This window comes from Scyliorhinus torazame, chromosome 14 (assembly GCF_047496885.1).
Source record: "Scyliorhinus torazame isolate Kashiwa2021f chromosome 14, sScyTor2.1, whole genome shotgun sequence".
Lineage (NCBI taxonomy): Eukaryota > Metazoa > Chordata > Chondrichthyes > Carcharhiniformes > Scyliorhinidae > Scyliorhinus > Scyliorhinus torazame.
Genome location: NC_092720.1, coordinates 98686846 through 98699628, shown reverse-complemented (window position 1 = coordinate 98699628; position 12783 = coordinate 98686846). Strand labels below are relative to the sequence as shown.

At 46.4% G+C, this 12783-nt stretch overlaps 1 protein-coding gene across 1 annotated transcript in view; it reads right to left on the bottom strand.

The window, feature by feature from the left end:
• Positions 1 to 12783, bottom strand: part of LOC140389907 (ephrin type-A receptor 4) — a 163709-nt gene that overhangs the window by 88492 nt on the left and 62434 nt on the right. The window contains exon 4 of the mRNA XM_072474546.1: positions 2697 to 2852. Within this exon, the coding sequence (XP_072330647.1) occupies positions 2697 to 2852 (156 nt within the window). The remainder of the gene's footprint in view (positions 1 to 2696; positions 2853 to 12783) is intronic.

Sequence of the window (12783 nt, the reverse complement as noted above, 5' to 3'; positions counted from 1 at the left end):
CCTCTGACAGTCCTCATCGCTATCTGCAATTCCACTAACCTTTGTGTCGTCTGCAAACTTACTAATCAGACCAGTTACATTTTCCTCCAAATCATTTATATATACTACAAATAGCAAAGGTCCCAGCACTGATCCCTGCGGAACACCACTGGTCACAGCCCTCCAATTAGAAAAGCATCCTTCCATTGCTACTCTCTGCCTTCTATGACCTAGCCAGTTCTGTATCCACCTTGCCAGCTCCCCCCTGATCCCGTGTGACTTCACCTTTTGTACTAGTCTACCATGAGGGACCTTGTCAAAGGCCTTACTGAAGTCCATATAGACAACATCCACTGCCCTACCTGCATCTTTCATCTTTCCAAACCCAAGATTTTTACCCATCTTCTCCTTCACAAAGGTTGACTAATTCCAGCTTCATAACATCCACCTTTTTACACCTCTGCTGTAACACACATTCATCCCTTTATCACCTCCAGGCTCTTCTATTTCTCCAAAGCTCTCTGGGCCAGCCTTCTAATCTCTAAACTCCACAAACATTAGCCAATTCAATTCTTTGTAGTTTATCCCAAATGAGGTTATACCCATCTATTATAACTATCCTCATTGATCGATACTGGTCTCACTTGCAGTTGAATACTTAACCCTGTCTGTCAATATTTTCTCTCAGTGTTTCCACATCCAGAACAACAATGTGAAGTAAATACTGGAAAGTTTTTAGCGGCATAATCTGTAGCTCAACAGTAATCAATGCTTTTAACAAAAACGTCTGCTTAGATTAAAGTCTTTTCTGAAAATTGTTCCTTTAAACACATGCAGGGTCTTCTCATTAGACTGTAAAATTTGCAACATTAAAGATGTAAGATACTTCTCCAGAATTTGTCTCTGCACCAACATTAGCCATACATGGCTCTTTATCAAGGTCCCATTTTTCAAATGTGTGTAGGTCAAGACATCACAGGCACATACAATGTGGTTTCTAAAACTCAGGGGCAGGATTCTCCGCCGGCATAATTCTCCGTTTTGCCGGCGCCCGGGGGTTTCCCGACGGCGTGGGGCTGCCCCACAATGGGAACCCATCGACCGGCCGGCGTAACGGAGAATCCCGTTGGCGGGTCGGGGTAGAACTGTGGCGTGGCGGGGTGGAGAATCTAGCCCCTGCTCCTTTGTGAAAAGGTTACCACAATTCAATTCCATGATTGAAAAATCAACAAATTATCTGTAAAAAAGTTAACTGTTGAGAAAGTTGTATTTGCAGGTGTCAGATTAAGGAACATATGCAAATTCTAAACATTTGTGAAGAATCATTCAATGTAACATTGAACCAATCAATGTGATTTGTTTCTGAGTTGAAAGTATAATTAAAACATAGCATTGCATTCTATAGTCTATTATTTAGTATTGGAAACACATATCAAACCTATTTGATAGGTCGATAGCAATTCCATTTTATTGCAATATGATAACCATGCTGGCATTTCCTTTTCTTGTCAAAGTCACTGATGTTTACATTTAATTATTGTGCAAATTATTATTCATTTTTAGATCTATTACCCATGCAATGAGACTAATGAAGCAATCTGATGTTCTATAAAACTCAAGTTACTTTAACATCATTCTGACAATGCTTTAGTGAATTGGAAAATCTTCATTTCAGGATTGATCCCCAAGCATTTTTCAATTAAATCAAATTGATTTTAGTTTTAAATATCTAGTCCCATAGGTACAAAAAGTCTATTGACACTGAAACATCCATCAGACAGTTTCCAGGGTCCACGTGAGCACCTCTATCTTGGGTAACACTGAAAACAGCTTCTCTCATTGATGTTCTTGGGGTATCCAATAGCTAAGAATTCCATCTAAAGGGACAGCAGGTGCATCGATCATACATTACAGCTAAATAATCCAATTAACAGACTTAACCCTGTCTGTTTCGTCTCCTGACAGAGTTCATCATCACCTTCCTACATATCTCAGCATGTGTCCTTGACTCTTCTTGCTCTGGCTTACTGATGTCTTACCCCATTCCCTCATTCCACTCTGTGTGCCAAGTGCGACCGGTACTTTGGGCATGAACACAACAGAGATCCCAATAGGGACGATCTTTGAAAATGCATCATAGTGCATGCAGTGTGCAGCTCAATCAACCAGTCATGATAGCCAGAAGAATTGTTAACCACCGTGACCTTGAACTCTGAAGCTCTTTTCTCTTAATAGTTCGTTCCCACTTTCAACGGTCTCCTGAAAGAACCTCTTTCATCATTGCTCTTGGCCATCCCCTGTGGTTCTTTTTCTACTACGACTGCTCAGCGTCTGTTTCCCCCACTTGCCTCTTTTTGAATTAAATGTGTAATTAAACACAATGCAGTTTACTTTGTATACACCCTATTACTCTACCAACACCTAAATATCCACTGTTGACAGCTCATTTCAAACTAATACATGCTCTGTCCTCTTTTAAGTGCAAAATTTAATTAAATATGCCAGCAATCCCCTTTGTTGACAAAAGATGAAAATCCGTTCAGATTTAAATTCCATTAAAGCACAACTGTTCGTTCATTTATTTAGATCTTTAATGCACCACAGCACATTTATGATATTAAAATTGCTTCATTGTTGGAATCACAGGCAGAATAAGGGACCTAATTACACTTATAAAAAACAATTGAGACCAAACGTAAAATGAAAATGAGACTCACTTGTACAAGGCATAGACAAGGGATCATTTTCAGCTCTGAAGTAACCCCTTTCACAGATGCAGTATGTCAAAGCTTCCTGGGTGGAAGAGCTGTGCGGTGGACATTTTGAGCAGCTTGAATCTGTCGACAAGGCCTTGTAGTATCCAATTTTACAAGCTGGAAGAAAGAATGGAAGTGTCACTACGTTATTTATATAGCTTTATGCAGTACCTTCTGGTAATATTTTTGAAGTCTCCAAAGTGGGATAACACTTGTCTTTTAATGGAAGAGAAATGTAGTGTTAATGTAAATAACCAGAGGAGTAAAGGGATGGATTTCAAAACATTTACATGCCATCAGTTTTTGTGTCTCAGATTTAATCGTTCTTCTGGTCAGAATGTCTTTATTTTGTCATCACTAGGCTATGTTTCTTTCACTTTAAACAGGCAGAGATTTGTACGAAAGCAAAAAGAGGGATTTAAAACATTTATGTCGCCTGAAAGTTATAAACTCATCTCCTCTTGTTACTCATCCTTCCTGCTGGTTACAAAATTAACAGTTTTAATTGGTACAATAAACTTCTTCCGACTGCACAAAAAACTGATTAACCACAACTATCAATCAATCTAGTCTGGGCCTGGTTTCAAATCCATAACTGAAGTGACTAAGATTTATGGGACCAGCATTGTTACATAAGGTTGCAAGCTGCTTTTGGCTATAGTTCAGCAGCTTCAGGATTGTGTTGAAAAAAAAATGAAGAATCACAGAAAAGTACAAAGTATAAAGGTCAAAGCCTTCCCTGCACATCAAAGAAGGCTAACCTAAGAAATCCCAAAAACAAATAATACAGCTCAAGTGGGCAAGGAAGGCTGTCAGATTAAACAAATGGAGAGTGTGAAGCACATTGTCCCGTTAGCATTGAGCATTCCAATGCACTGATTTTAACAGATGTATGGAAACACTATAGTTGTTCATACATTCCTCATTTGGTTAATTATCAAAAAAATAATGCAGAAGTGGAAACTGATATAGTAAAACTTCCTGTGAAACATCTTAAATATACATCAAGTATTGCATCCTAGGGCGGCATGCGGCGCAGTGGTTAGCACTGGGACTGCGGCGCTGAGGACCCGGGTTCGAATCCCGGCCCTGGGTCACTGTCCGTGTGGAGTTTGCACATTCTTCCCATGTCTGTGTGGGTTTCACCCCCACAACCCAAAAGATGTGCAGGTTAGATGGATTGGCCACGCCAAATTGCTCCTTAATTGGAAAGAAAATAATTGGGTACTCTAAAATTTAAAGATAAAGTATTGCATCTTCCTGCTTAACTAGACAAACTAACTAGACAAACTTCATAAGCTTTTTTCATTAGTCTCGGGGCGTGATCTAACCAAAAAAACAGTACTCCCCGCATTGGAGATCTCTACTGCCTCCCGAAAATACATAAGGCCAACACACCAGGCCGCCCTATCATTTCAGGCAATGGGACCTTGTGTGAGAACCTCTCTGGCTACATCGAGGGCATCTTGAAACCCATCGTACAAGGTACGCCCAGCTTCTGTCGCGACACGACGGACTTCCTACAGAAACTCAGCAACCATGGACCAGTTGAACCAGGAACATTCCTCGTCACAATGGACGTCTCGGCACTCTACACCAGCATCCCCCATGACGACGGCATTCCTGCAACAGTCTCAGTACTCAACACCGACAACTGCCAATCTCCAGACGCAATTCTGCAACTCATCCACTTCATTCTGGATCACAACGTCTTCACCTTCGACAACAAGTGCTTCATCCAGACGCACGGAACAGCCATGGGGAACAAATTCGCACCCCAATACGCCAACATTTCATGCACAAGTTTGAACAGGACCTACTCACCGCACAGGACCTTCAACCGACGTTATACACCAGATACATCGATAACATTTTTTTCCTTTGGACCCACGGCGAAGAATCACTGAAACGACTACACGATGACATTAATAAGTTCCATCCAACCATCAGACTCACCATGGACTACTCTCCAAAATCAGTTGCATTCTTGGACACACTCGTCTCCATCAAGGATGGTCACCTCAGCACTTCGCTTTACCGCAAACCCACGGATAACCTCACGATGCTCCACTTCTCCAGCTTCCACCCTAAACACATTAAAGAAGCCATCCCCTATGGACAAGCTCTCCGTATACACAGGATCTGCTCAAACAAGGAGGAGCGTAACAGACATCTACAGACGTTGAAAGATGCCCTCGTACGAATGGGATATGGCACTCAACTCATCGATCGACAGTTCCAACGCGCCACAATGAAAAACCGCACCGACCTCCTCAGAAGACAAACATAGGACACAACCGACAAAATACCCTTCATCGTCCAGTACTTCCCCGGAGCGGAGAAACTACGTCATCTTCTTCACAGCCTTCAACACGTCATTGATGACGATGAACATCTTGCCAAGGTCATCCCCACACCCCCACAACTTGCCTTCAAACAACCGCGCAACCTCAAACAAACCATTGTTTGCAGCAAACTACCCAGTCTTCAGAACAGTGACCACGACACCACACAACCCTGCCATGGCAATCTCTGCAAGACATGCCAGATCATCGACATGGATACCACTATTACACGTGAGAACACCACCCACCAGGTACGCGGTACATACTCGTGCGACTCGGCCAACGTTGTCTACCTCATACGCTGCAGGAAAGGATGTCCCGAAGCGTGGTACATTGGCGAGACCATGCAGACGCTGCGACAACGAATGAACGGACATCGCGCGACAATCACCAGGCAGGAATGTTCCCTTCCAGTCGGGGAACACTTCCGCAGTCAAGGGCATTCAGCCTCTGATCTCCGGGTAAGCGTTCTCGAAGGCGGCCTTCAGGACGCGCGACAACGCAGAATCGCTGAGCAGAAACTTATAGCCAAGTTCCGCACACATGAGTGCGGCCTCAACCGGGACCTGGGATTCATGTCGCATTACATTCATCCCCCACCATCTGGCCTGCGAAATCCTACCAACTGTCCTGGCTTGACACAATTCACACCTCTTTAACCTGGGGTTACCCCATCTCTGGATCTGTAAAGATTTAATCACCTGCTAATGGTCGCATTTAAGCATTGTTTGGCATCTTTGAATTTGTCTATATATATGTTTCTGGAACATACCTCTTCATTCACCTGCGGAAGGAGCAGCGCTCCGAAAGCTAATGACATCAAAACAAACCTGTTGGACTTTAACCTGGTGTTGTAAGACTTTGTACTGTGCACACCCCAGTCCAACGCCGGCATCTCCACATCAAAAAAAGAGAGTCCATTCTGGAAGGAATTCGAGAGGTCATTTGACTCAACTATCTGAAGGCATTCTGTTGTGTTTTCAGGCCCCGGCAGGGATCCCCCACCACCCCCCCCCCCCCCCCCCCCCCCCCCACCCCCGAAGCCGCATTTAGAGTAATTTCCGATGGGCAGAGTTTCTCGTTACAGGAAGAGATCGGACCGCCATTTTCAAAGGGTGTTCCGATCTCTTGATCCCCCCGATGTGACCCCGGACTCCCCCAATGCCCCATCTTGCCTGTCGGGGAATCCTTTTGTCCCTCCCTCCGCACCCCACCTCACACGGGTAGGGCACCCCCGGTCCCAATTCCCGGGGCAGGAATGATGCCACCTGGGCACCATTGCACCGCGATCTTGGCACCCTGGCAGTGTCCCTGCCAGCCTGGCAGTGCCATGCTCTGGCAGTGCCAGGCGGGTACTCAGACAGCACTGCCAGGGTGCCCAGGTGGCACTGGGTGGCTGGATGGCATCAGCAGTGCCAGGGTTCCACCCGGCCCAGATACTAGCCAGCCGGAGGCCTCCAATTGCTTGGGAGACCCCCCCCCAATTAAGTGCTGTTGCGCCTTGTCCCCATTTGTGCGAACCAGTGCTGACGCGGATTTTAAACTCATTTAACTTTGCAAGTCTGGGTGTCGCCATTGTGGCTGGGCAGCACGGTAGCACAGTGGTTAGCACAGTTGCTTCACAGCTCCAAGGTCCCAGGTTCGATTCCCGCCTTGGGTCACTGTCTCTGCGGAGTCTGCACGTTCTCCCCGTGTCTGCGTGGATTTCCACCGGGTGCTCCAGTTTCCTCCCACAGTCCAAAGATGTGTAGGTTAGGTAGATTGGCCATGATAAATTGCCCTTAGTGTCCAAAATGGTTAGCTGGGGTTACTGGGTTACAGGGATAGGGTGGAGGTGTGGGCTTCAGTGGGGTGCTCTTTCCAAATGCCGGTGCAGACTTGATGGGCCGAATGGCCTTGTTCTACACTGTAAATTCTTTGAATCTATGAATTGAACCAGATAGCAACGTCTCACAGGATCTCGTTGGATCTCGCGAGTCATAACGACCATCGGGAACCCCGGGAGAGGCCTCTCCGGGAATCTATCAGCCGCATCCCTTCCCGATTCCAGCAGGGCACAGCCGGTAAATCGCGCCTGAGATTGTTAGCAAGTTTAATCTAAAAGGCAAAAGTATATGCAATTGAACAAAATGGTAGTTGTTCTAATTTGCCAATTTCTAACCTAAGTATTTCCTGAATAAATAGAAAATAAAACAAGAAAACAAACTGCAAACGCTGCAGTCTGAAATTAAAAATGTTAGGAGTACAGAGCAGATCAGTCAGCATCCGTGAAGAGAAAAAAATATTTTTCAGTGTAATCCTTCATCAGAACCGCGCACACCTGTTGGCTGACTTGCAGTGCATTTCCAGTATTTTCTTTGTGAAATGTGCTTATACTGAGAGAAATACAAATTCTAATCTAAATGTATATTAGGGAGATATCTGTTCTATCTGTATTTTAATGATAATTAGAAAAGTGCACTCGTTTATTGTTTCAAAAGAAACTGGCAGTAAACCACTGAAGAAACAGGGCCAGACTCTTCGTGATGCCATTCTTCGGAAACTAGGTGGAATCCCAGAATTGGTACAGTGCAAAGGGGCCCATTCAGCCCATCATATCTGCACCAGTTTTCTGAATGTGCAATTGACGTTGCGCCTTTCTCCTGCCTTCTTGCCATAATCCTGCATATTCTCCTTGTTCAGATAATCGTCTAATTCCCTTTCAACTTGCCTCAACCACAGCTTCAGGGGTGGATTTTCTGTCCCACTCCATTCGACGTAGAAGTTGACCCCTTGAAGCGGGTACCCAGGATGCAGGGCGAACGAGCCACGCAAAAGCCCATAGACCTCAGTGGAGCCTCCCACAGTCCAAAGATGTGCAGGTTAGGTGGAATGACCGTGAACAACATGCGGGGTTGCGGGGACAGGGCGGGGGAGTGGGCCGAGGCAGGGTGCTCTTTCAGAGGGCCGGTGCATACTTGATGGGCCTAATGGCCTCCTTCGTCATTGTAGGGATTACATGGGAAAATCCAGGGGCAGATCTCCCAAACTCCCCCCGGCAGATTCAATGGCGGGAAGAGAAGTGAGAATTCTGCGGGAGGCCCAAAAATCACTTTTAGATCAGCGCGCATTTGCTGATCATCCACTGGTGCCCGCCATTGTGGATTGAAAAACCCGCTGGAGGGCAGCGTTAAATTTGTTTGCACCTCGCTAATGAGATTCTCTGCGGTGCCAGTGGGAAACACCGCCGGCACGAAACACCCTTAGGACAATGTGGTCTCAGAGTGTTCCGGAAGACCCAACTTCCTTTTCAGGAGGCCAACCTTCTTTCTTCAACAGTGGGTCAGTAGCGTTGGGCACATTTTCAATATGGCACCCAGGTAGGATGACAGACTAAACATCATCAGCTCTGCCCCACCACAGAATACGGCATAGAACACCCAATAGCATAATTATGAGGTCTAGCCAGAAGATTTGGCGTGTTTACATGGTACCCTTCGCAGCGGGAAACACTCCTCATACTCACCCCAACCAACGGGCTTAGTCCCAGATGGGAAGATTCCACCCCAGGACTTACCTGGGTCAAGGTCCTTCAGGATCCATTGCTCTCTTCAACGTGGGACTACTTGCAATCCCAGAAGCATTCACTCCTGAATTCTGGAGCTGCCAGAACTGCTAGAGCTGCTGGTTGATTAGACTGGGTGACGGTTCACATAGGCAGGAGCATTGAGGGGTGGAAGTCCCACTCTCTGCTTGCTTAGGCCACTAACAGCATGTTATGAGACAGCGGGCGTGATTTGCCAGGATCCTCTTCCGCGATCCACAATGATTGTTACGCCTTGCGAAATCTAAGCAGATCTCGCGTGACGTCGTGAATCAAATCATGCCCACAATGGGTGGACCCAATCTTGCACAGTAAAGTGCTTACGCTGAATCGAACGGCCACCCGGCATCTATTGGCCTAACGGAGGAAATCGTCTAGCACTGGTCGCCTCAACCAGGGATTAGGCAGAATGGCACTTGGGGGCATCTCTCAGGCGAACAGAGACCTCTGGATGGCTAGTATCTGGGCAGGTTGGCACCCTGGCACTGTTGGTGCCACCTGGGCACCTTGGCACTGTAAGGCATGCACCTTGACACTACCAGGGTGCCCGGCTGGCATTTTGCTTACGCCAGGGATCAGGCCCTGCCATGAGATGGGTGAGGGGGTTCCCCGAGGATCCCCTCAAAGGTGAGTTTGGGCTTTGGGGCGGTGGTATTCGAGAGATTTCTTCCTACTCTGCAAAGCTCAGTGCAGGAAATGACGCTAAGTGCGGCTTCATGGGGGTGTGGGGGGGGTCGATCCCCGCCGGGGCCGAAATAGCAACTAAGTGCTGTTAGATAGCGGGTCGTTCCCAGGGCTGCAAGCACCTGGAACGTCCCCGCTAATCCCACCCAGAACGGACTCTGATTTTTTGATTAAATTGTGCCTGTCACAATATGTGGATATTGTAAAGCACATAAAGGGTTATTGTAATGTTACTACTCTAATCACTAGATGGAGCAACCATATAAATATCACATGCCTCCTTGGTTTCTGGGAGATAGATGGAGAGCATGGAAGAGAGCAAGACAGAGTAGTTTTGAGATACTTGAACTAAAAGTATAGTTAACAGTGTAGATGCGTAGTGTAATCTTTACTTAATAATATATAATAATAATCTTTATTGTCACAAGAAGGCTTACATTAACACTGCAATGAAGTTACTGTGAAAACCCCCTAGTCACCACATTCCAGCACCTGTTCAGGCACACAAAGGGAGAATTCAGAATGTCCAAATTACCTAACAGCACATCTTTTTTGGGGACTTGTGGGAGGAAACTGGAGCACCTGGAGAAAACTACGCAGACACTGGGAGAACATGCAGACTCCGCACAGTGACCCAAGCCGGGAATCGAATCTGGAACCCTGGCGCTGTGAAGCCACAGTGCTAACCACGGTGCTACCATGCCGCCTAGCTAATCCCTTAGTAATATGTTTGAATCTAATTCAGTGTGGTGTAATAAATTAGCTTCATTTATTAAACACAGCTTGATGCTCTTTGTTAGCACTTCAACCTTCGCCATCCTGAAAGAACTAAAACAAAGAACACAACAGTGCCCAGCCTTTCTTCTCAAATGGAGGGTGGGTACGTGCAATATTCCCTCCAGTAAAATCAGCCCCACTAACTCGGTGATTCTAGGAATGCCACAGGTGGACAATCAGAATTTGTAAGTCACATCCTTGGATGAAGATGGGCTACTTCATCTGAGAGGGTATTATAGCAAATACGGATTCCATTTTGATCAGTATTAGTCCAGCATTAGTCACTAAATAACGATCAAGATTTGTTGATTAGCCCCCCCCCAGGTATATTGCAGCTAATTTTCAAGGCTATATCATTACATGCAATCAGTTATCTCAGCATTGACAAGAACTTGAATCAAGGGCCTTTTTGAATTGTTTAATTTAAAATATTACCAAATAGGGTACTTACACACCATACTAAGCCAGTTTAAAAAAGATTAAAGTAAAGAAATTGAATGTACAATTAAATCTCATGTAAAGCACTGACTGGGCTAAATGCATTCTAAGGAAAATGTACTTCCAGGAAAAGACGGTCGAGGAGTTTGGTTGGTAATTGTATTATAATATATTGGGTGGGGTTTTTACTTACTATTTTCTTTTTACAACCTTTCAATTTAGATAAGGAAGTAAAATTAATTACCATAGCCTTTGTAATTTTATTTTTCATTAGATTGATACTAATTCTCAAGAGATGAATGTGACAACCACTTAACCAGCAGTAGTAATATCACTAATTATGCAATCTTGGTATCCCAAGAGCAACAAACACCAGGCCTAAACAGTAATCAGGGTTCCTTCCCAGCAGCAGCTGTTTCACCACCTTCAGGAGGTAACGGCGCCGGGTCGGAGAATCTCTGGAGGGGCGCGAGAAACGGGCTGAGTGCCCGCCGAGTTCGGCTGAGTCCTGCCGGCGTGAGTTACGTATGGTTCCACATGGCGGGACCTGGAAGGTATGTCTGCGGGAGCCGTCCTGGTGGGGGGGCGGAGGATCCGACCCCGGGTGGGGGGGGGGGGGGGTGGCCTCCACGGTGGCATGGCGTGCTATCGGGGCCTAACTATCGGCGGGCGGCCTGGTTCGTGGGGGCCTATGTTCCTCCGAGCCGGGCCCCTGTAGGGCTCCGCCATATTGCTCAGGGGCCGGTGAGGAGACGGGGACCCACGCGCTTTAGCGAACTCGTGCCGGCTGTTTCGCGCCGGCTGGAACTGCGGGGGCCACTCCGGCGCCTATCTATCCCCCTAGGAAGGGGAACATACCGGATGATTGAGGATCGTTGATGCCGGAGTGGTTGGTGCCGCTTTTCATGCAGGCGTCAGAACTTAGCCGCAGAATTGGAGAATTCCGGCCCATGTAGAACTGAAATCGAAACAGAAAGTACTGGAAAAACTCAGCATGTCCAGCAGCACCTGTAGAGAAAGAAAGTTAACGTTCTGAGTCCAGGTCTTCCTGTTCCTAAGAAGTGTCATATTGAACTCAAAATATTGGGTGGAATCTTCTCGTGGCAAGCTTGGAGGCAGGAAGGGCATATAATTAGGTGAGCTGGTGGCATAACTGAACTCCCCCACTGCCTCCCACCTTTGCAAGAATTATGTTGTTTGTGGGAATGCCCATAGTCAACCATCCTACCCTGCTGCCAACTGAGGCCCTCAATTATTGACCACTTATGGGCCTCATCACTCCACCGCTGGTATTAGTCCACTGGCAGGTGGGCCTGCCGCCATGCCCACTGACAGCCACCTCCCTGCCCTTGCTGATAACTCTGCTGCAACCCTCCCCCCATGACCCCCACCATGTAAAACCCCCACCCCAACCCCACATTCATTACCTGTGGCCTGGGTTGCTCTGTGATCCTGGGACACTGGAGGCTGTCCTAGCAGCCTGCCACATACCCCCAATGGAGCTGCTTTGCAAAAGAGATGCCAGCCTCTGATTGGGGTCTTGATTCCAGAGGAAGCATTGCCATTGCCTGATTGGCTTGTGGTTCAGCGGGCTTTCCCAGAAAGAGGCAGTGCTGGTGTCTTGCCGGATCCCCAGTCAGCAGGTTGGACTCTTGGCTTCAACAAGATGCCGCCTGCAGAGATTTTCCAGAACTTTCTGTTTTAATATCAGTTTTCCAGCATCTGCAGTATTTCATTTGCACATGGCACGGAGTTATGAAGCTTAGATGACAATCTAATCACTTGGATAATCATAGAAAATGGTAGGTACAGTACTGCAGAAGCTGTGCTCTTTCAGTCTTCTAAAATGTCACAGTACAATCTTGAGAGCTTTAGGCTGGGGTATTCAGTAAGCAATCATTGCAAAGGGAAAATGAGGAAACTAAATTTCCTCAGCATTTCTGCTGGAGCTCTGGGAGAGATTTAATGGAACAGATATGAGGATTAGAAATTGTTATGCTTTGCGACTCGGTCTTTATTTTAGGATAAAATGGAGGAATGAAAAGGTTCATGTGACCTGTTCTGAATTCTGTTGAGAACTAACCTGGGTGGCTTAGTTGTTCAAGATGAGATGAGGACGGCATGTTGTCTAACTGGGAAAATAGTGCAAGATATTCATACCTGTAGACAATGGCCAGGGCAACGATGCAGACAATGGATAGTTAGTTAGTCTCCTTGGTCG